At 38.5% G+C, this 25442-nt stretch overlaps 1 protein-coding gene across 1 annotated transcript in view; it reads left to right on the top strand.

The window, feature by feature from the left end:
* SLC25A21 (solute carrier family 25 member 21) overlaps positions 1-25442 on the top strand; it is a 274715-nt gene that overhangs the window by 219390 nt on the left and 29883 nt on the right. Inside the window, exon 7 of the mRNA XM_007938588.2 lies at positions 9591-9755. Coding sequence (XP_007936779.1) covers positions 9591-9755 — 165 coding nt within the window. The remainder of the gene's footprint in view (positions 1-9590; positions 9756-25442) is intronic.

Below are 25442 nucleotides of genomic sequence, written 5' to 3'. Positions count from 1 at the left end.
ACCATAAACTATTCTAAAAATTTAAAGGAAATTGTGGTTAATTTGGTTCCTGATACCGCCCCAAAATCCTTCCAACTCCCATATAAAGTATTTCAAAAGGTGTGTTTGCCCCACCTTCACTTTTTAAATTGCCTCCATATCAGTCAAAGACTATAATCCCTGCCACACTTCCTCCAATTCCAATACCAGAGTCTTGGCCAGCATCTTAAAATTCACAGTGGATAAAGGAAACCAGTCTCTAATTTAAATATGCTTGACCTTCTGTGGGGAGCAAAGTAATCACAGCTTTGTCATGCTCTGGTTTGGTTCAGTGGGTGTGAAAACATGTTCAGATCAAATCGGAATAGACCCAAATTTCCCCCCATCCTTCAAACAAAACCCCAAGCAAAGTAGTATTCTGGTTTGTAGTCTCTTTGGCTTTGGACTAGGCTTGCCGAAGGATTTCTGTATAGGATGTGATTTGCACATTCAGTCTTGCCAAAGCTGTGACTTTCTAGCATGTTGTCCTTATAGGACCTTTTTCCCTTCTAATGGGGTACACAGCTTTTTTATTTGTATATTTATAAGAATATCCCCTATCAATTGTGCTAAGCCAAGTGGTATTTAGCTGGCATGTTCTCTGCTAGCCTGGAAAATGTGAATTTCTCCCCAAGAGCAAAACCTTGTATGAATTGTTTCCCAGTTTTTCTCTCCACTTTGAAATCTACTTCAAAGTTATTATTTGGCTAAAGGGTTATGTTTTCCTTCCCTTGAGGTCTATAGGATTTGCCTCTGATGTGTGGCTGGGGCACAGGTTTCCCTTCTACTCTGTCATATTTGTCTCCGTTACATATGAACATAATCACTCTCACCCCTAAATATGAAACTAAACCTTTAGGAAATTGCAAAAGTCTGTTTTACCTCTATTTATCTTTAAAGATGTTCAGCTCAAGCAAGGAATAATTAGTCTTCTACCTACTTACTTGGTGATTATAATTTTAAAGCTCAATGAACAGAGAGCAAATGTGTTATTGATGGTAGAATCTTTATAGATAAAGTTTTTTTTAATTAGTTCAGGGTTTGGTTCTGGTTTTGGATAACACTTCTAAATACAGTTCTACACATTTAATCCAGAGAGCTTAATAATGTAATAGATACCAACTAAATATATATGATATCACAATGCTTCATGATTATTTGGTCCATCAGCAATCAACAAATATTTAACTAAACATTTAATTATATTATTGTGAGGATGGTGCAGAACCAGTCAGTGTTTTGTTCTGTTGTACACAGGGTCACTATGACTCAGAACCAACTGGACGGCAACTAACAACACAATTATATTATGGATGGTCAACATAAAGTGTCTGCCGTCAAGTCGATTGTGACTCATAGTGACCCCTCCTAATAGAAGGGTTTTTTGGGATCATTTCTTTCAAAAGAGATAAAGAGTAGAAACTAAGTTCTAAAGAAAGTGAGTGCATGGCTCTGTTTACAGATAATGTGAAAAGCCAGATTCAAAGGCATGTCAGTATTCATGATGATGTAATTAAGTTCAGATTTTTCCTGCATTACTATGTGAAATACTGCCTGGCAACTGTTCAGTACATAAATTATTTCTTTTCAGCCTATGATTCTTGTGGGCAGAAAAGTGAATTATGTATATGAATCCATTCCTATAGTTATCTTTCAACAATACCTAAGACAGCAGCCAAGTTGCCTCTCTATTATCATTTAAAGAAAATAGATTTCAGTCCTCCATTTAGCTGTGCCAGAAACCCTAGATTTTTGCTTTCAGAATAAAGACTTTGAAGTAATGATAATAGCTACCATTTATGGAACATCTACTATGCACCAGACTCTGTGCAAGATGTTTTATGTGTTTTTTTATTATGATTATTTGATTTTTAAAATATTTTTAAGTTACAAAAGTAATATAAGTTTGTGTCATGAATAAAGTAATACATAGCTAATCCAATGCCCATCTAGTCAATTCCAACTCATAACAACCCCCTAAAGGGTTTCCAAGGCTCTAAATCTTTATGGAAGCAGAGTGCCTCATCTTTCTCCCACTGGGTGGTTGGTGGGTTTGAACTGCTGACCTTTTGGTTAGCAGCCCAATGACTTAACAATAGCACCACCAGAACTCCTTAACACAAATCTAGATGAAGAAAAAATAATTAATGGTTTCTGCCAAGATGCCCCTCCACACTGCACTGATACCAAAAAACCAAACCAAACCCACTGCCATCAAGTTGATTCTGCCTGAAAGCAACCATATAGGACAGTGTAGAACTGTCCCATAGACTATAAATCTTTACAGAAGCAGACTGCCTCATCTCTGTCCCATGGAGTGACTGGTGAGTTCAAACCACTGACCTTTTGATTTACAGCTGAATGCTTTAACAGTTATACCAGCAGAACTCCTCAGTGCACTGATAGCCACTGTGAATCCTTAAAATTGTCCATATGCTCATACACGTTTGATTTTTCAAATCCTCCCATTACCAAAAACAAACCACTATAGATCCTTATGCAAAATGTTTAGTAATATTTTTTATCAATTTAATCATAGAATAATATGTGATGAATATAGTTGTAAATTGCTGAAATGTAATATTTATTACATTACATGAATACTAATAACAAAGTTGTTTTGTAAAATCTTCCTACATCGAACTACAACATATTAGTTACCGTATTATTAGTAACTAAACAGAAGCCTTTTTTCCTTTTTATCCTTCTTTTCCTTTAACTACTACTTCATTCTCAACAAAGTTATTGATATAGGTTCACAAATATTAATTAAAACAATATTGTAGCTAAGATACCAGAAAATTTGATAAAAATCAGTGACTATAAAAACACCAGCAGCAGCAAAAACAATAGCATATGCTTGTAGCACATACAGACGAAACCACATGATTCTAAGCACCATTGTATTTGGTGATAATGACAGCCCTGACCACAGTGCATTAGAAAGTCTAAAAAATAAATTACCATGTGTTTTAGTTATATAGATAACATGTAAACTGAGCTTATGAAAAATGTTTTTATTATTATAACTAACTACAGGGATATTTTTATGAAAAATAATAAATTTCCACTGAAACACTGCACAAAAAAAAATATAGACAAAAAAAAAGGGACCAGGTTTGCTGGTCTGATAGAGCCTGGTGAAACCCCTGAGACTATGGCTCCTAGCTGCCCTTCTGGTCTGGAATTGAACCTACTCCTGTGGCTTCCAGCCAAACAAAAAACAGGCATATGAGTTGAACATTTACACCAGGTAGATACACTCTTTGGGAGATTAATCATGGGAGAATAGAAGGCTGTGTATGCACAGAGAAACAGCTGTGGGGGATGGGTAGGATTGCATGAGAAGGAAGGATACAGGGAAGAGGTAACTATGGGGAGGAAGAGTGAAGAGAGCTGTTGCATTGTGGAAAATTGCAGTCAATGTCATGAGACAAAGTGTAAATGAACTGCTGTATGGAAAATGATTTGCTCTGTAAACTTTTACCCAAATCACAACAAAAATTAAAAAAAAAAAATTATAGACACTCATTTTAGCGTTACCTCCTCTGACGGTGTAATGCGGTACAGTCTACATACACACACACACACACACACACACACACCCTACACCCCTTAGTGACATTACTCGCACGGGCCAGGCACAGTGTCAGCATCTCTTCACCTGGAGGGCCTAGTGCCCCTCCAGGGAAGATGGCTGGAGGTAACCTGATGTTGATGTAACCTTGTGTCTTAGCATCTGGGAGAGTTTGTTTACAACAAATTATTCTCCACTCACAGATTGTTTAAAAATAGACCCATTTGTCAAGGCATCTGACTGCTAACCAGAAGGCTGGCAGTTCAAACCCACCAGCCACTCCTCGGAATGAAGGTTGGGCAATCTACTTCCGTAGTGATACCGCCTCGCCTCGGAAACCCAAGGAGGGGTCGCTATGAGTCAGATGTGACTCAACAGCACATAACAACAACAAACTCTAGACAGAATATAATTTACATTTTGGGTACTTTCTTTTTGTTCCTAACCATACCCTATTAAGATAAACTACAATGGTGAATTAATGAAGGACTGAACTACAATAAAATGAGAGTATCTGAACCCAATTCCTCTCCTTTCACTTATATTTTGTTATCAAATAAAACGAAGGTATTTCTTCTTTTTTTTTTTTCAAATTTATGAAAATGCTTCAAGACCTCATTTGAGTAAGGAAAAACATAGATGATCTACTGTCTCCTGAAGAGTAAAGATATTTTCCTATCTAAATGTAGCAACTGGGTCTCCTGTTTTATAACAAAGCCATATTTTTCTGAAGCCCTAGATATGGACACTCAACTTACTCCCTTGTATGAAGATCGCATCCAGTTTGCTTTGTAGCCATGTGATGAAATCCAATACAGCACCCTTATCCCATTGGCTCTAAAACGCAACAGAATTCACCTTGCCATAGGAAGTAAGAAAAGGAACACATGTGGAGCATGTTTCTTTTGATATGGCATGCATAGAGAACTACTCTGGCCTTAGAGATGGAGGAAATCCACTGACATGCCCACAACCTATACTTGTTGGCCATCCTCTAATAGTTGTTTACCCAAGAAACAATGCCAACTGCCTAATGCTTCTGTCTGTGACCTCACAGCTAATCAGAGCCAGTTACGGTCAGTAGTTGGGTGGAAGAACTCCAAAAAAAGAAATAGTTCAGGCTTCCATAAGTCATCTTGATAATTTTTTGGTAACACAGGGCTCTCAGACTGAGGAATCAATATCCTAGCATGGTACCTGTGAGCATTGCTTAGACAAAGGATCTTCTCTTTTAATTAAACCATTTTTTGGACTTTTTAAACAGAAATTTGATTCCATGTTTATTCCATATTATCATGGAATATTATCATGACTAGATATAAAAATGGTTAGCATAACTCTCCAAATTAAAATCAAAACAAAAATATTAAGTGTCTAGTGTATATGAGCAAAATATTGTGCTGTCACCTAACATAGTGCATAGCAACTGGTAGGCACTCAGTAGACATTTGTTGAATATATGAATACATGAAAATATATGGCGTCTCCAAATTAGCAGTTGATAATAGCTGATATCAAAATTAAAGAAGACTTTGTTTTGTTGTTGTTGTTGTTATGTGCCATCGAGTCAGACCCAACTCATAGCGACCCCTACTTGGGTTTCCGAGACAGTATCACTACAGAAGTAGATAAGTGGATTTCCCAAACTTCCTTCCAAGGAGTGGGTGGCGGGTTTGAACCTCCAGCCTTCTGGTTAGTTACTTCAAATGGAAATACTTCTGCCAGGGACCAGTGAACTGAAGATGTCAATAAACCAATATGGAGAGCAGTATGATATCACAGTATTAACTATGTCCTACCCAATCTCCTTATTCTACCTTGCTGACAACTCTAGTGACATCAATGAAAGGTACACCTGGGAAAGTTAGACTGCAATTCAGTCCACAATTGGTAACTAAATATGAAAATTGGAGTGAATCTAAATATTAGAGGGAAACTGAACTGGGCTCTCCCCCAACACAGACCTTCTGGGTTAGATAATATTGGAATCATTTGGCTGATGATGCTAATCAGTCACCATTTTGTTTTGAAATGGAAACCCAGTAATCAAATAAGTTCAGTAAAATTCCTTGTGTTTATGGAGATCTAGTCAAAATGATTCTATATTTTCCTACTTAAGCATCTTAGTGGAAGTCATGTTTTGCCTTTCTAATTAAATATTTGCTTACATGTGTGTGGTGCAGTGTCCCTGAATGAAGCAAAAAAACACAGTATCATACTTTTTGTAGAAATTAGAGTTCAGATTTTTCTTTATCTCAAGGACCCAAAATGCCAGAAAAATATATTTGTACTATATCTGTTATGTAATATGTATATGTATCTGTTATGTATATTAGTTAGGTTATCAAATTGGAAATCTTAGTGACTGTGTAATAAGAATCAGTGTAGAAAGGACACTGGATTAGATGCAGAGTTTTGGCTAAGCCATTTGCCAGGATTTTTCCCTTGGGAATGTCATTTTAAAATCTTCCGTTTCCTCATGTGTGAAATAAGAATACTGCACCTACTGCCCACCTTACAGGGCTGCTAAAAGAAACAATCAGTTAAATTACTTTAAGATGACAGAACTTAGCAGTGTATAAAAGCATGGACTTAGAGACAGAAGGGCCTTGCTTTAAGTTTTGTAGATTTTACTTTCTCTGGTCTTGGATAAGTACCTTAACCTCTGAGCCTTAGTCACTACAGCTGTCAAATGGGGATAATAGTTTCTGTCTCATACACTTGTTGGGAGGATTAAATAAGATGATACATGTAAAGTACTGAACATCTGTAATAATGGGTCACATTTATGAGCACTTACTATGTTCCAGGTACTTAGTAACATATATAAAATAATCTCCAGGCCATAAATCCATATGGAGATAGAGACCCAGTTTGTCAGCTCCTCCACTCCTAACCTTTACTCCCATGCATACCTGCTTCTACAGCCCAGAGACTTGCCAAATGGAGAGTTCTTACAATGGATGCTAACTTTGAAGGAGAAGCACAAAAGCAATTTAGTGTCCTGGTCCTGAAAGGAAAGCCCCTGGGGCATGGAAGGAACTCTCTAGCCCTGGAGTTGGATTTAGTTGGGCCCCAGAAGAGGCAAACCTGTTATCTTGCCTTCTGGTTGCATTTCTGGTAGACTTCAGTGCAAGAGTCCAGGACTCTGGGAGAGAAAAGGGCAGCCAGATAGAATGGGAAGGAATGGACTTGCTCATGTCCTTCCTCACCCTCAAGTCAGGCCCTACTTTTCATTATTATTATTATTATTATTATTATTATTATTATACTATTATCGGCAAGGGAGCTCTGGTAGCATAGTGCCTAAGGCACTTGACTGCTAACCAGAAGGATGGCGGTTCAAACCCACCAGCCACTCCTCGGAAGGAAAGTTGGGCAATCTACTTCCGTAGTGATACCACCTTGGAAACCCAAGGAGGGGTCTCTGGGAGTTGGGTCCAACTCGACGGCACATAACAACAACAACAACAACAACATTATCAGCAAAATTGTCATTACTATTAGAAACTAATTTATGGTGAATTTAGCTTGGGCAAAGGTCTTCAACTAACTTAATCTTCACAACAATCCTATAAGGAAGATTCTATTATTATCCCTGTTTTACAGATGAGAAAAGTGAAGATAAATCAGAAAGGATAAAATACTTGCCCAAGCTAGAAAGTGGTAGAGCTGAGACTCCAACCTGGGGTTATGTAGCTCCAAATCCCTACCTGTAACTATTATGCTACTCTCTGTTTACTTAATTACCAATTTCCTTAATTTTAGACAGCTAGATGGAAAAGCACTTGAATTCAATATCTATGTGTTATGCTTTAAATCCACACAGCATCCAATGCAAGATCTAGTAGAAGTCCTTTCTTTTCAAGATAATGATGTTAAGATAATAATTAGTTTATCAAGAAATACTTAGCTGGATCATCCTTGTTTGCATGATTTAGGACACTAGTATTTTTAAACAATAGAAGCACCTTTAGGCCTGGTTTCTTATTTTTGTTTTTGCTTTTAGGGGAAAGCCATGTTAATCAGGCCTTCCATTCAAAGCTGCAGGTTCCTCCCTTGCTCTAGAAGTGAGATGGCCCCTGAATTCCCTGTGTCTCCTGCCTTGGGGCCATGGAATAAAGGAGAGGATGCTTAAGTTGGATACAGGGAGCACTGGTGTTGGTCAACCTGGCCCGAGAGGACGCGTTTCTGCCCTACTCCTCCCATCCCCAAGCAGGCCTCTTCTTCGTTCCCCTGCCCCCATGCTGCTTTCCTCAGACAAAGAGAGCGAGAGGTGCCCAGGTGGTTTGCTCAGCACTCCTGGGATCTTTCTTGCAGAAATGAGCTTCTGCTCAACTTCCCCTTGAGTCTATTTTGAAAACCAAAATAAATCATTTGGGTTAATAGACATTGTGCTGGAACACAAAGAAGTCCCATTTTGCAGAACAAAGAGTGAACTTTAACCTTCTGAGAACTTTTGTTTTTCCTAAATGAAATGTCTCCTATTGTTTTAAGATATGTTCGCATGTAGGATTTTTTCATGTTGAGAAAAAGAATTTTCTTAAGGTAATGTAGTTTAATATAGCTAATCCTCTTCAAAGAAAAGATGAATTTGAATGTGGAATTGTAGCTAGTTAGTCTTTAAAACATTTATCAGCAAAAACTAAAGATTTACTATATAAACAAGCTCATTTAAATGTATCATGTCAATTGTTGTTGTTGTTATGTGCCGTCGAGTCGGCCCCCGACTCATAGCGACCCCTCCTTGGGTTTCCGAGGCAGTATCACTACAGAAGTAGGATTGCCCAACCTTCCTTCTGAGGAGTGGCTGGGGGGTTTGAACCGCCAGCCTTCTGGTTAGCAGTCAAGTGCTTTAGCCACTATGCTACCAGAGCACCTATCATGTCAATTAGATAACTATAAATACACGTTGGACGAAAGCCTTGATTGGATTTGTTCTGTTCTGTTCTGCTGATGTAGCCTGAATTGCACATCAGCTATCAGTCTGCCAGAACCTTCCGACAACTACTCCAGGTGAAATATCAAGCAGACATCATGTCAGTACTTACCCCATGGGCAAAAAAAAAAAAAAAAAAATTAAAACATTTCCCCCCACTTACTACGCAGTCAAAATATGAGGAGAGGTATCTTTTGTGAAGCTCCCTCAGAAAGGAAACAATCATTCAATCTTTTTTAAAAAATCCATGTCAGTGTTTGTAATTGTATTGTAATGAATTGTAAACCTCGGGGCAAACTGATGCACACTCTTTAACAAGTTCCAAAAGTAGCAACAGACAGGATCCCTACAGTCTAGGCTTTTTGGCCCTGGGTAGTCAATCAGAAGACTGGAAAGGAGTAAATTAAAGGTAACTCAGTCCTCCTAGCACCACTGATTTATAATTTATCACAGCAAGTGATGCACACACTGATTGTCCGCCTTCTTGTGGAAGTGTACAATCAACTGCCATTTATCCATGGCAGATTTCTAACCTAGTGCCCATTTAAATCATTGGGGCAATGGAATCAAGACTAATTGTAACATTAACTTAAGAAAAACATAACTAGAAAGTAAATAATCTAGATTAGAAAATCACATAAAGGATTCAGAAGCCATACATAAAATACCTTTTGGATTATGCCCAGGTATAGATTACCAATTTATCTAGGTGGCCACTCCCCTCCATTAGTGCGAATAATGCAGAATTGGACACAACCCTTTACATCATGGAGGTGGTGATAGTTATTACCTATATTGATTTCTCTAATTCTATTAAGATTTCTTTTTTATCACTTCTTCGGCAACTATCTTCCCTGTAAAGCCTTTTTGTTATATAGGTAATTTGGTTTACTTTTTGGGTTTTCTAATTTTTAAACACACAGATGTAGCATGATTATTCATATTTGGGAAAAAAAATCCCTAATAATTCTAACTGGAAGGAAAGCTGAGACAGTAATTTACTCTGTTTCACAGTTCCCAAGATGATGTTTCTGGCTTTACTTGTCTTTTCTGCAGCAACCATCCACTATGGATTATGCAAGATACATCATTGAGAAAGAAGGTTTGGGACTCCAGGGCCTCAACAAAGGATTTACAGCAACTTTGGGACGCCATGGGCTTTTCAACATGGTTTATTTTGGCTTCTACTTCAATGTCAAAAACATTGTTCCTGTCAATCAGGTAACTATTCAATAAGTTAAAATCCTAAAGGAAAAATTCTACCAATGATAATACCAATAGATGTATAGTCACTGCAGAACATTTTTCTAATTACATATTATCTAATTTGACCCTCCTGTCAGTCTTACTCATTGCGAGGTGTCATCCCTATTTCAAATCTGGCAACTGAGGCTTGGAAAGAGTGAGTAAATTTGTACAAGGTCACATGGTAAATAGCAGAGCAGAGATCTGAGCCCAAGTCTGATCCAAACTTATCCCATTAAGGAATGTAATGTACCATTACACCTGAAGGCTTTCTTTTTGTGATTAATAGGAATTTGTAGAAATTATTCTTATCTCATAACTTTGTCATACAAGTTGAAATTTTAATATATTAAATAAAATTTTAGCTCAGGGGAAAAAATGTCAACTTAACATTTAAATTTTATGTAGATAGTAGTTTTTAAATTCACTTAGGCTAATTAGGGTAGATAGGAAATCAATCTTTTTAGGAGCGTTTGCTTTGTTGTTTTTTGTTTACTTGCTTGTTTAATTCCCTATAATCTTGTGAACATAATCTTACCAAATGTCTTGTATTAGTACCAGTTTGAGGAAAAGGAAATTGTTGGGAAATGGAGTTTTTATTTTATTTTAGTTTAGTTTAGTTGTTGTTGAGATTATTCACAGTAAAACATACACCAACTCCACAGTTTCCACATGTACAGTTCAGTGATATTGATTACGTTCTTGAAGTTGTGCACACATTCTTGCTTCCCTTTTCTGAGTTGTTCCTCCACCATTAACATAAACTCACTACCCCCTAAGTTTCCTATCTAATCTTTCGAGTTGTTGTTGTCAGTTTGATCCCATACAGATAGCCCTTAAAAGATGTGAAATAAAAATAATAATGGTAATTTTTTTAATGGTAGCTTACAAATGCCAACAGCTCTTCAACTTCTTCAACAAGTTAAATGTAGTTCATGATATGCTTTAAAACTGAGTATCTTTGAAGCTATAACATCACAGCATTTCACTTCACCATCAAATTGCTTGCATGTAGACCCAATGCAATCCTGGAAAATACCAGTTGGGAAAACATTTTCCCATTCAGGCAGTTTCCTGTGGGGATTCAATTCTTAATTTCACTTAGTAGAAAAGTATTAAAGGGCTCTTTATAAATCATAAAAATATTTCAATATGGCTATCACCAGATTCTTCAGTAAAGTTGTACCTGTCTTTTCCTAGCTCTCCTTTGTATTATAGTAAAGGCCAGAACTTATCTCAAGGAACAGCTGAATATGAAGCCTGTTCCACATTAACCATCTGTTGGCATTGCCTCAGCTTCACAAACCGCAGTTGCTAACCAAGTTTCACTGAATTTGGAAATCTCATTTATTGAGTAGAAACTTATGTTTCATTGCTCTGAAATCTCTGCTGATTGGCCACAGTGTACGCTGATTGACAATTCTGACTTTTGTCGCCCTCAGAGTTCTTTTGTTGTTGAGCTAATCATAGTATAAACATTCTGGTCCTGCATGACATCAGAGAGGTCAACCCTTAAGACTTCAAGATCCTTTTTAGCAACAACTAGCTACATGATTTGCAGGACCCAGTGCAAAATGAAAATGTGAGGCCCCTTGTTCAAATATCATTTAACATTTTAAGACAGCAGCAGTAGAGCATTAAACCAAACCCAGGGCTCTTCCAAGGGCAGGGCTCTGTGTGACTGCACAACCACACCCCGTGAAGCTGGCCCTGTTTTTTAGATTCTGAGACGTGTAATCCATGTAACATGGGGAAGCAGTCTGCCTCCATTTCTCCAGCTACACAAACCCTTGAGACAGATGGAAATTACACACAATGAGATGAATTATATAAATATATATTTTATTTATATGGTATAGAACCAGTTACTAGGTGGTATAAATGGTTAAGTGACTGACTAGGAAGAAAGGAAAGAAGGAGAGGAAGAAAGAAGGAAGGAAGGGAAAGGGGAGAGAGGTTTGTTTTTGGTTTGTTTGTTTTTGGTTTGTTTTTTTTTTTTTTTTTTTTTGCTTTTCAGCAGATACTAAGGAGATATGTTAGCATTTAAGTAGGTCACTATATCAGCTGATACCAGTTTATAAGGTAGCTTAGGAGAAAACTTACAGTGGACAGACTTACAACTAGAACCTCAGTGAGTCTAACCAAAAGCAAATGGAGCTCCAGAGAAAAAGATTTAGGAATTTGAAGGTCATATGTAACACAATAGAGCCTTTAATATTAAGAAAGTGAAATATTTATTTGGGGAAATGATTCTGAAAATCGAGGTTTCCGTATAGCCAAAATAAGTTTTCCCTCGTTGAAGTGGGGGTTTTTTTGTTTTGTTTTTTTAGTTGCCGCAGTAGGCTATTGGAGCAGACATGTTTGTGGGCAGTAACGAAAATCTTAATAATGATTTCAGCAGTGCAGAGAGATTCCCACTACCTGGAAAATAAAGTATAGCAGAAAATCTGTGAAGTGAACTCTTCTTCCCACATCTCATTATATTCAGTATCTGTCCAGTCTTCGCTAATTATATTCGGTATGCTGTCAACCAGCATTTTGACAAAGGAAATCTCTATTAACTAGCACTTCACATATCTAGATTATGCTGGTTAATAAATGAATAATCAAGTTATCAGGACCCTGCAGAAGATTAAATATCATCTGATTCTTAAAAAAAAGATACATTTTGTTTATTGTAGTTTTAAAATTAATTTTTTTATTTTCTTATGATTCTTATAACACTGAGAGCACTTATGACTAGCACCTCATTCCCACATTTCCATTTAAAGTACCAAATAATAAGAAGTTTAGTGGAATTATCACTTGTCATTGACAAAAGTGAAAGTTGATAAAATTCCACTGCAGTTTGCTATATCGAGACACTAGTGAAGAAAGCCAAAGCGCTAAAACCAAAACCCAGACCCACTGGCATCCAGTCGATTCAGACTCATAGCAATCTTGTCTTATAGAGTAGAAATTCCCCATATAGTTTCTAAGGCTGTAAATCTTTACAAAAACAGACTGCTACATCTGTCTCCTATGGAGTGGTTGGTAGGTTCAAGCCACTAACCTTTAGGTTAACAGCCAAGCACTTAACCACTGGGCCACCAGGACACCTTATGAGAGTACACAGTAGGGAGCCCCAGTATGTCAGAGAAGGCTTCCATGATAAGGTGATGTTTGAACTGAAGACTGAGTTAGAATTTGAGAGATAATAGCAGATGGGGACAAGCATAAGGACCATCTTGTGCAAAGGCTCTAAAGAGGAATGGAGCTGGGAGATTTTTCTTTCTACCTGACAAGATTGTGTTGAGAATTAAAATAAACAATATATGAAGTAGTTTGTGAATTTTAAGGTGCCATAGAAGTGTTAAATGTGGTGGTACTGATGCTGGTGAAGGAAAAAAGGAATAGAGGGGTCAGGAAAGTTGTGGAAATAGTATAAATGACTGAAATCCCTAGGTGGCCCAAATGGTTAGGCACTTGACTACTAATGGAAAAAATGGTGGTTCTAACTCTCCCATAAGCACCTTGGAAGGTAGACCTGGTGATCTGCTTCCAAAAGGTCACAGCCTTTAAAAGCCTGTGGAGCAGTTCTACTGTTCACACGTGAATCAGAGTGGACTGGAGGGCAACTGCCAACATAACTTCATGAGGAATTTTTTCCCAGGACTATTCCTTTTGCACTTAAATGAGCGCTGTGTTTTTTTTCATGTCTAGAACAAAGTCATTGCCGTTATGTGTTCTGTAATCTAAGCCTGATTCAGAACTTGGAAGCCAGTATTCTTTAAATTTAAACCATAATAAATCAATCCTTTGTGAAGGGGAAGGTATGATAATCATTAAAACATGTTGAAGAACGTCATCAAGTTGTTACAAACTGTGATGATGAGGTGGTGTTCCTTGAAGGCTTTATTCCATCTTTGCTGTAGGCTGTCTCTGGCCATATACTTTGGACAGTTTGTTTACAAGATTATTGTTTCAATTCCTTCACCTAGCAATTGGTCATTCTGTTCTTCCAAGGGAATTTGAGATTTCACCAACTCTGACTGACATGGGATAAATCTAACTTTTCTTTAATGTGATATATTTTTTTAATCCATAACTTCTCACAGCATTTGATTTTACAAGAAACTGTTCATAGTAATTATCTCTGGGGAGTGGGAATGGGAAGTTGTATGTATGTATGTGTGAAAGGAAGAGAGAGAATTTGAGACAGAGCAGGAGACAGCAAGCAGAAGTTGAGGGAAAGTACTTTTTCTTTATACTATCTAAGCTGCTGGAAGCTTTTTACATTAAGCATAGATTAAAAATTCTTATAAAGTAAATCAGTAAAAAATGTAACATGACCTTGTATGATAGAGTGCCTAGTTTATTTTTTTTTTTTTTCCTGTTTTGCTTAATTCTGAAGCTAAATTGAAGCAGTGAGCCCATATGACTCAGTCAGACATCTACACCTGAGAGGGGATGGTTTTTTAACTTTAACTCTTCAGATTAATGATCTCTTATAGATACATTTTTCAATTTACAATGGCAATGCCCTGATTGTGCCATTTTATGCTATTAAAACCATTTTTGTAGACTCTGATTTTGATTGTTCTTCATCATGATAACTGTCATCTTCAGAGAAGGAAACAAAATGGGAAGCTAAGACTCATACGTGGAAGTGACTGAAGTGATTTATCTGAGGTCACAGAACAGGGAGTAAGAGAGAAGAACCAGTCAGAACTCTCTCCTCTGCACCATTTTACCTTGTATTTTGTCACAACATAAATTACCTCTGAAAAGTGATGACCAAAATTTAAGTGAAATAGCCAGAATGCCCAGATAATATAGCTAGATTCCTCGTCTGTCTCGTTCACACCTATAACCTCATCCTCCCTGTTCGTATCCTTAATCTGTAATCGATAGAAACATAAAATCATAACATGCAGCCCTGGAATAATTGGGCATTACCAATTTGAAAATGATGCCCTGTGTTATATTCTTTCAGATTTGTTTTTCAGAGCCAGCTGTTCCTATTGAATAGTGAATTAGTGGCTAAAATAGAAAAAAGACTGGTTTGGATATTAACTGACCATAAAATTCATATAATGGAGGCATTCTTTTACATCTTGCAGTAAATGGAATGTCAGTATAAAGAATTATCCCATCTCCCTACAAAGGAGTTGTCACTTCTCAAACTAGAAGCAGATATTGATTAACTTAAATGCTGACATCATTTTCAAATATCCATGGGAGTATGCATTTGTTGCAAAGTATGCATTTTTCATACCCATTCCAAGTTGTGGATGTTCAGAGCATATTATTTATAATGTTGACATATAAATGAGAATTTTAAGATTAAAGTATCACATATTTTTAACAAGTTTGAATTATTCAATATTTACTGCTTTTCATATGTTCTACAAGTAAAATAATAATGGAAATTGCTGTCTACAACTCACAGTATTAAACTGTGCCTTCAGTTTGCATCCTAATTAAAGATGTTTGTAGGTAATTTTGCCAAAAACAATAGACCCTTTGTGTTAAATTTTGCCAAGATATAAATTACATAACGTGGGTTAGAAATATTCTAAGAGAGAACAATTTTTCATATGTTCAATCTTTCTTACTTAATAAACCATTTTAGACCTGTCCCTGTGGTCATTTTACTACAGACAGCATTAAGTTGAACCTATTTTGTTTTCTTCTAATGTAATGTCCATAGAAGATTGCCTTTTAGAAATGCAAATTTTTGTTTTGTTTTGTTTTAATATTTGTTTTGTAAATCCTGTAGAAAGTCTAAAGATGGTGCCAGACATGGTTCAGTTTATCAGAAGAAATGTGGAAATATGTTAGTTTCATGATTGAGTGCTATATCCTTCCCTAAGGTGAGCACTGAGCTGAATGAAAAATGCACCTTTGGGTTCAAATGGAAAACTTGGACAGAGCTGTTTATATTTTGAAAAGAATAATCTCAGTAGAATTAGATCGTAATAGTATTTAATTTATGACCACATTTTTTCTGATTTTCTCTCAGTCGATCATTAGTCTTACCAATCATCCGGTAATGGGAAGGGCAAGAGCATTAAAGTTTCATTAAGAACAACTCTCCTGTCTGGTAACCACTGGAGGGAAAAAGGAAAACTACAAGTATATATTATCTATAAAATTCCAGGATGTATGACAAGATTCTACGGTGAAAGTAGTATCTTTCATTGGCAGTTTGCACAGACTCCCTGGGGTGTGTGTTGGGAGGAGAGAGGGGAAGGCATAGAGAAGGGAGGCAGGGGATCAGATGCTTTCTTAAATAAACCTCAGCCAAAATTTTCCAGTCAGGCACCACCCAAGTCGATGGAAATGAGGTGCAAGAAGCTTTAGATTCTCAGTGGGTTCATTCTATTCATTCAATCCAAAAGTATTCATGGCACATCTACCATGTGCTGGGCACCATCTTACTAAGCATGAGCACTGCTCTTTCCTTAATGGGATTTACAGGTTAGTAGAGGAGACAGAGGAGCTCTGGTAGCATAGTGCCTAAGGCACTTGACTGCTAACCAGAAGGCTGGCAGTTCAAACCCACCAGCCACTCCTCAGAAGGAAGGTTGGGCAATCCTACGTCCGTAGTGATACAGACTCGGAAACCCAAGGAGGGGTCGCTATGAGTCGGGGCTGACTCGACAACAAAACAACAACAACAGAGGAGACAGATGGAGCAAGGTTACTATGAGTCGGAGACAACTCGATAGCACATAACAACAACAATTGTTTGACTGAAAGTTGACCCATAGACGTAAGTTCAACATTGCAAAAGACAACTATCAAGCTATTAAAATTTATAACCAAGGATCTTATACGTAGAGACATACCTAAGACATACATGACCTTATACATGGGGACAGGGCAAGGGGATAGGGGAATAGGAAAGGTCTTTCTTTGGAAGGCATATGTAGGCTGGGACCTCAAGGATGAGGGTTAGCTAGGCCAAGATAAAGGAGATGACTGGACCAGAACTGGATGTGCAACTGCAGAAAGAGGACTTGGGGACCTGGGAGAAGATAAAGAATGAAGCTAGCTGTCATATGGTGAACCTGGGGGAAAGAGAGCGGTGGAGGCTACAGGGGTCAGCTGGGTCAGGCTCTTTTAGGCATGTAACATTAGCAGTTTATTCCTCTTAAGTGATTTAACTGAGGGTGCGAGTCTAACAAGCACATTACATAAATGGAGCTAAATCAGTGTGGGAAAGTTTCATTTATCAAAGACATCCAGAAGTAGACTCTCATGAAATAAACTTGCTTCAAAGAATTCTTCTGGATCAGCTGCCTACCTCTATATCAGAGCATCTCAGCGTGTCCTTGCCCTGGCTTCTCGGCCTTTGGAAATTTGTTTTGGGAACCTGCATTGTTAGTGTTCCTTGGGATCAGTGCCTTTACTGAGGCAAAAAACAGATAGAACACACCAAAACAGAAAAAAATCCTACTGGATTCCCAAAGAAGTACATAAATCCTTTCCTTCATTTTGTATGCTCTAGTACTCAATGATGTAACTGACTCTCCAAAGGTATTTGTATTTTGGAAATAGTGAAGTGATCAATTTTATGTTTAAACCATAACCCATTTTGCTATTGTATATATTTTATAATTTTGGCTAACTGGGTAAGATCTTTGAAATTATTTTACATTTGACAACACTTTAAAGAACAGATAGCTTAGGGGAAAAAATAAATTTTCATGGCTATTTTCTGAATGGCTACATTTAGATGTGGAGCTTTTAACAAGGTCTTTGATTTCATTCCAAAGCCCAGAGCCTTGCAAGGATAGGATCTTGGGAATACTCCACATTCCTTAAAGAATGCTTATCAATTAAACAATCTCATTTTAGTTACTGACCTTCTGTGGAGTGAAAAGCTAGCATTTCCCAAAATTATCTGACATGAAGAGAAAACAAACACCAATAGATTCTTCAGATAGCTGTGAAGTGGAAACAACTGTATTTTTAAATTAAGTTTTAATAGCAGGCATTTTCACTGGGACAAAACAGCATGATGCCATGACATCAAGGACAAAAAAAAAAAAAAAAAAAGCTTTTGTGAAAATGTAACTAAACAAGAAAGAGAGCCACCAATAGATTCTTCAGATAGCTGTGAAGTGGAAACAACTGTATTTTTAAATTAAGTTTTAATAGCAGGCATTTTCACTGGGACAAAACAGCATGATGCCATGACATCAAGGACAAAAAAAAAAAAAAAAGCTTTTGTGAAAATGTATGAACTAAACAAGAAAGAGAGCCAAAATTAGAGAGAATGAAAGGTGTGTAAAGAGAATTGACTTTACCCCTAACTGACTTGGAGCCACTAAAACCAACACTATCTAAATGCAAATTTCCTTCTTAAAAAAAGGGAGGGGGGCAGTTCATTCTCACTCAAGCTGCCTCCTTGTTCAGTTACCAGGAGGCAACTGTCATTTTAACGCACCACCTCATTTTCATGACCACCATTGCCAGCTGTGGGCAAGACAAAGTGATGAGCGGCTGTTATTTGCCTTGCGGTTGCTACCAGGTGCTTAACTATTATGTGTATGTACCTCCTCTATAATTTGCTTCTGTTGTTGTTGTTGTTATTTGCCGTTGAGTCGGCCCCGACTCATAGCGACCCCTCCTTGGGTTTCCAAGGCAGTATCACTACGGAAGTAGGATTGCCCAACTTTCCTTCCGAGGAGTGGCTGGTGGATTTGAACCACCAGCCTTCTGGTTAGCAGTCAAGTGCCTTAGGCATTATGCTACCAGAGCTCCTAATTTGCTTCTGAGACCTCGTTTATTATAGAGAGAAAACATTTATTAAATACCTATGCTGTGTCAGGCCCAGTATGTATACAATGTTGAATGTGACATGGCATAGCCCTGTCCTTTCAGAGGCTCTTGAGGAAGCCTTCAGAGAGTGTTAGAATCTGGGAGTTGGAGGTTGAAGGGTGCTGTGCAAGTGCCCGTCTTTACTAGATCCTGTCAAAGATCTGGACCCAGGCAATCTGACCACAGAGCTCTTAGTACTTTTAGTGTTATTGTTTTTGTTGTTGTTAGGTCGCGTTGAGTTGGCTCCAACTCCTAGCAAGCCCATGTACATACAACGGAATGAAACACTGTCCAGTCCTATGCCATTCTCACAATCCTTGCTATAGCCCATTGTTGTAGTTACTATGTCAGTCCATCTCATTGAGGGCCTTCCCCTTTTTTGCTGACCCTCCACTTCACCAAGCATGATATCCTTCTCCAGGAAATGGTCCCTTCTGACAGCATGACCAAAGTAGGTGAGACAAAGTCTAACCATTCTTGCTTCCAAGGAGCATTCTGGCTGGACTTCTTCCAGGATAGATTTGTTCATTCTTCTGGCAGTCTGCAGTACTTTCAGTATTCCTCACCAAAACTACAACTCAAAAGCATCAACTCTTCTTTGGTCTTCCTTATTCATTGTCCAGCTTTCACATTCCACATTCCAATTATTAATGGATGTTTGCAGCTGTTTCTTCCTATTTTGAGTCATGCTCCATTAGCAAATGGAGGTCCCAACAACTTTACTTCATCCATGTCATTAAGGGTCAACTTTACTTTGAGGAGGCAGCTCTTCCCCACCTGTATTTTCAGGCCCTTCTGACCTGAGCAGCACATCTTCCGGCACTATATCAGACAATATTTCAGGGCTATTCATAAAGTTTTCAGTAATATATCAGACCATGTTTCACTGCTATTCGTAAGGTTTTCACTGGCCAATTCTTTAAGAAGTGGATGGCCCGCTCCTTCCACCATGTGTGACCCTGCTGGTTATTGGAATACTGGCAACATAGCCTCCAGCCTCCCAGCAATGCACAAGCCACCACAGTATGATAAATTGAGATGAGTGGTGAGTTGTTGTTAGGTGCCATCAAGTCAATTTTCTACTCATAATGACCCCATAGGCAGCTCTGGTAGCATAGTGGCTAAGGGACTTGACTGCTCACCAGAAGGCTGGCGGTTCAAACTCACCAGCCACTCCTCAGAAGGAAGATGGGACAATCTATTTCTGTAGTGATACTGCCTCGGAAACCCAAGGAGTGGTCTCTATGAGTCAGGTCTGACTCGATGGCACATAACAACAACAACAACAACAATGACCCCATATGAAAGAGTAGGACTGCCTCCCCCACATAACCCCAGTGTTTCCTGGCTTGTAATCTTTATGGGAGCAGATCACCAGGTCTTTCTCTCTCAGAGCTGCTGGGTGGGTTTGAGATGCCAACCTTTCAGATGTTGTACTATCAGGGCTTCTTCTTAAACATTGTACTACACTCCCTCAAATATGTAGATATGTGTGCCTTTGAATCTTTCTTTCTTCAGAATATGCCCACAGTTCCTCAGGCATTCCTCAAATGACATGGTTTCTGGTCCTCCGTGAAATCTCTCTCTCCCACTATAGATGCCATAAGGTTTATCAATGTCAGTGTCAGACTGAACACAATACTACAGCTTTGAATTGATCAATTCCAAGAACACTAGGATCAACCATCCTTGTGATCTGAACACACACCTTTCTTAATGTAGCCAATAGTTGTACAGAATTGTATTGTTGAGGGATTGGTCAGGAGGTAGGAATAGGAGGGAAACAGAAGAGCTATTATCTTTGCATCACAATGTTGGCATATATAAATCTCTGTAGTGGATTAAAACCCTCACATTACATGAACTATAGTCAAATCTGCCTCACCTTAAACTTGTGCAGTTGCCTAAATTCAGAACTTGGCATTTATTATGCTTAATTTTCATCTTATGGAATTAGTCCAGTGCTAGAGCCTGTGATAATTTTTAATGTCAAATCCCTCATCTATCATGTTAGTTCCCCCTCCCAACCTGTGTCATCAGCAGATCCAATGAACAAGCCTTCCACATCTTCATCCAGTTCTCCTGGCCCCTTTTTCAGGCTGGCACATGAACACATCTTTCTCACAAGAAAAGCCCCTTTGGCCAGATGAGCATCCCTTTAGCTGTACTCTTATCTATCCTCCATGCAATGTCTTATTAACTGAGATATCTTGGGAAACTTTTTCAACTGTTTTTCTAAAGTCAAAGTGTGCAGAGTGATTCAAAAGGAAATAAAACTTTCAAAAATATATTACTAGAGTGAATTTTCTGCATCTTCTTGTGAAGCAAATCAAGAGCCTTGTGTTTCTATCACCTCTGGCTCACAGCCTTGAAGAAATAAAGGACTGCATTGTGACCACCACCTCAACTACTAATGGTGATGTGTTCTTACAAAGAGCCTAGAGTGAAGTAAAATATGGAACTGATGTGTGCCGTTAGGACAAATCAAGCATTTGTAAGATTATGGAAATAATCCCAATAGGTTCTGTTCAAATTGATTTTGACTATATGTTTGTTGTTTTTGTTGGGTGCCATCAAGTCATTTTCAACTCATAGCAACCCTGTGTGACAGAGTAAAGTGGCTCCAAAGGGTCTTGGCTGTAATCATTATGCAAACAGATCACCAGGTCTTTCTTCCACAGAGCCACTGTGTGGATTCAAACCATCAACCTTTTGGTTAGCAGCCAAGCACTTAACTGTGCAACCATGGTTTTTTGACTACATGTTTATCTGTAACTTAATTATTGAGTAATAAGTATAGCAAATGTTCCATTCTCTCCCACAGCACCACTGCCAAAAGGGTCTTTCTTTCTTTCCTTTCTTTCTTCTTTTTTTTAACTTTTTATTGTGATTTGGGTGAAAATTTATAGAGCAAATCAGTTTTCCATGCAACAATTCATACACATTTTGTTTCATGCCATTGGTTGCAATCCCCACAGCGTAACAGCACTCATCTTACTTCCTTCCTATGTTTCCTATTTCCATTCATCCTCCTTTCCTATTCCTTCCTACCTTCTAAACAAATAAATGCTGCTATTTTGATCTTGAATGGTTAATTGTTCTAAGGCGTGCTTACCTTCTTGCTGCTATTGTTCACCTTATAGACCTGGTTTTTTGGAGGGCCGGAACTGGTAGGGAAGGCCGGGAAGAGGGAGTAGGGCAGTTGGAACAGCTAAGGGAGACAAACTCATCTGTCAGTTTGTTGTCCTGTGGTGGCATGTGTTGCTTGAGGCTGGAGACTGTGCCACTAGTGTTTGAGGTGCCAACAGGATTAGCCATGGTGGACAGGTTTCAGCAAGTTTCCAGCCTAAGACAGACTTGGAAGAAGGAAGAGGCCATCCACTTCTCAATGAATTGGCCAGAAAACCTTATGAATAGCGGTGAAACACTATCTGATATACTACTGAAAAATAGCCCTGAAACATTGTCTGATATAGTGCCAGAGGAGGAGCCTCTTGGGTCAGAAGGCACTCAAAATATGACTAAGAAAGAGCTGCCTCCTCAGAATAGAGACGACCTTGATGACGTGGATGGAGTAAAGCTTGCAGGACCTCCTTTTGCTGATGTGGCACGACTCAAGAAGAAACAGCTGCAAATATCCATTAATAGACGGAACATGGAATGTATGAAATATGAATCGAGGAAAATTGGAAGTTGTCAAAAATGAAATGGAACACATAAAGATTGATATCCTAGGGATTAGTGAGCTGAAATGGACTGGTTTTGGCCATTTTGAATCGGACAACCATATGATCTACCATCTAGTTTCTCCTGCTGTTTGTGCATTTTGGGTTATGCTTGATAGTCTATTTTTGCCATAATTTAGGACCCCTAGATTTTCCCCTACTTTTTCCATGAGGAACATTAGAGTTTTAGGTTTCCCATTTAAGTCTTTGATCCATCTGGTGTTAGTTTTTGTGTATAGTGTGAGGAACAGATCTTGTTTCATTTCTCTGCAAATGGATATCCAGTTTTGCCAGCACCATTTACTAAAGAAACATTCTCTTCCCCATTTAATGGATTTCAGCCCTTTGTCAAAGATCAGCTGCCCATAGGTCGATGGGAATGACAATTTGAAGAGGAATGGCGTGGCATTCATCACCACAAGGAATATTTCAAGATCTATCCTGAACTACAAAGCTGCCAGTGGCAGGATAATATCCATATGCCTATGAGGAAGACCAGATAATATTACTATTATTCAAATTTACCACCAACCACCAAAGCCAAAGATGAGGAAATTGAAGATTTTTACCAACTTCTGCAGTCTGGAATCGACTGAACATGCAATCAAGATGTGTTAATTATCATTGGAATGCAGAAGTTGGAAACAAAGAAGAATCGCCAGTAGTTGGTAAATATGGGCTTGGTGATAGAAATGATGCTGGAGATCACATGATAGAAGTTTGCAAGACCAATAACTTACTCATTGCAAATATCTTTTTTCAACAACACAAACGGTGGCTATACATGTGGACTTCACCAAATGGAGTACACAGGAATCAGATTGACTACATGTGTGGCAAGAGGCAATGGAAAAGCTCAATATCCTCAGCCAAAACAAGGCCAGGAACTGATTGTGGAACAGACCATCAACTGCTCATATGCATGTTCTAGTTGAAGCTAAAGACAATTAAAACAATTCCACGAGAGCCAAAATATGACCTTGATTTTATCCCTTCTGAATTTAGAGACCATCTAAAAAATAGATTTGATGCATTGAACACCAATGACAGAAAACCAGAAGAATTGTGGGATGACATCAAGAACATCATCCATGAAGAAAGCAAAAGGTCATTAAAAAGACAGGAAAGAAGAAAAGCCAAAGTGGATGTCAGAGGAGACTCAAAGCTTGCCCTAGAATGGAGAGCAGCTAAAGTAAAGGGGAGAATAGACAGGATAAGAGAGCTGAACAGAAGATTTCAAAGAGCAGCTCGAGAAGACAAAGTCGATTATTATGATGAAATGTGCCAAGAGTTGGAGTTAGAAAAGCAAAAGGGAAGAACACACTTGGCATTTCTTAAGCTGAAAGAACTGAGGAAAAACTTTAAGCCTCGAGTTGCAATGTTGAAAGATCCCATGGGCAATATGTTGAATGATGCAGGAAACATCAAAAGAAGATGGATGGAATATACAGAATCACTATACCATTTCAGGAGGTGGCATATGATCAAGAGCCAATGGTACTGAAGGAAGAAATCAAAGCTGCAATGAAGGAATTGGTGAAAAACAAGGCTCCAGGAATTGACAGAATACCCATTGAGATGGTTCAACAAACGGATGCTGTGCTGGAGGCACTCACTTGACTATGGCAAGAGATTTTGAAGATAGCTACCTGGCCAAGTGACACAAAGAGAGCTATATTTGTAACCATTCCAAAGAAAGGTGATCCCACAGAATGTGGAAATTATCTAACAATATCAGTAATACCACATACAAGTAAAATGTTACTGAAGATAATTCAAAAATGGTTGCAGGAGTTGAAGATAATTCAAAAATGGTTGCAGCAGTATATTGACAGAGAACTTCCAGAAATGCAAGCTGGATTCAGAAGGGGACAAGGGGCAAGGGATATCATAGCTGATGTCAAATGGATCTTGGCTCAAAGCAAAGAATGTTTACTTGTGTTTTATTGACTGTGCAAAGGCATTCAATTGTGTGTGACATAACAAATTAGATAACTTTGAGAAGAATGGGAATTCCAGAACACTTAGTTGTACTCATGAGGAACATGTACATAGACCAGAAGGCTGTTGTTCCAACACAACAAAGGGATACTGCATGGTTTAAAATTAGAAAGGGAGTAGACAGGGTTGTATCCTTTCACCATACTTACTCAATCTGTATGCTGAGCAAATAATCTGAGAAGCTGGACTATATGAAGAAGAACATGCCATCAGGATTGGAGGAAGGCTCGTTACAACCTGTGATACTCAGACAACACAACTTTGCTTGCTGAAACTGAGGATGACTTAGAGAACTTACTAATGAAAATTAAAGACTACAGTCTGCAGTATGGATTACACCTCAACATAAAGAAAACAAAAATCCTCACAACTGGACCAATAAGCACAATCATGATAGATGGAGAAAAGATCGAAGTTGTCAAAGACTTCATCTTACTTGGTTCTACAATCGACAGCAATGGAAGCAGTAGTGAAGACATCAGACAAAGTATTGTATTGGGCAAATCTGCTGCAAAAGACCTCTTTCAAGAGTTGAAGAACAAAGATATCTCCTTGAAGACTAGGATATGCCTAACCCAAGCTGTGGTATTTTCAATTACTTCATATACATGTGAGAGCTGGACAATGAATAAGGAAGATCGAAGAAGAGTTGATGCTTTTGAGTTGTGGTGCTGGTGAAGAATGCTGAAAGTACCATGGACTGCTAAAAGGACTAATAAATCTGTCCTAGAAAAAGTGCAGCCGGAATGCTTCTTGGAAGCAAGAATGGACAGACTTTGTCTCACCTTTGGTCATGTTGTCAGAAGGGACCATTCTCTGGGAAGAATGTCATGCTTGGTAAAGTGGAGGGTCAATGAGAGAGGGGAATGCCCTCAATGAGATGGATAGACACAGTGGCTGCAGCAATGGGCTCAGGTATATTAGGAATAGTGAGGGTGGCACAGGAGCAGGCAGTGTTTCATTCTGTTCTATATAAGGTTGCTATGGGAGCTCTGGTAGCATAGTGGCTAAGACACTTGCCTGCTAACCAGACGGCTGGCAGTTCAAACCCACCAGCCACTCCTCGGAAGGAAGGTTGGGCAATCCTACTTCCGTAGTGATACTGCCTCGGAAACCCAAGGAGGGG

This window comes from Orycteropus afer, unplaced genomic scaffold (genome assembly GCF_000298275.1).
Source record: "Orycteropus afer afer isolate SDZICR_OR568_19922 unplaced genomic scaffold, OryAfe1.0 scaffold00051, whole genome shotgun sequence".
Classification (NCBI taxonomy): Eukaryota; Metazoa; Chordata; class Mammalia; order Tubulidentata; family Orycteropodidae; genus Orycteropus; species Orycteropus afer.
This window is presented reverse-complemented; position numbering and strand designations above follow the sequence as displayed.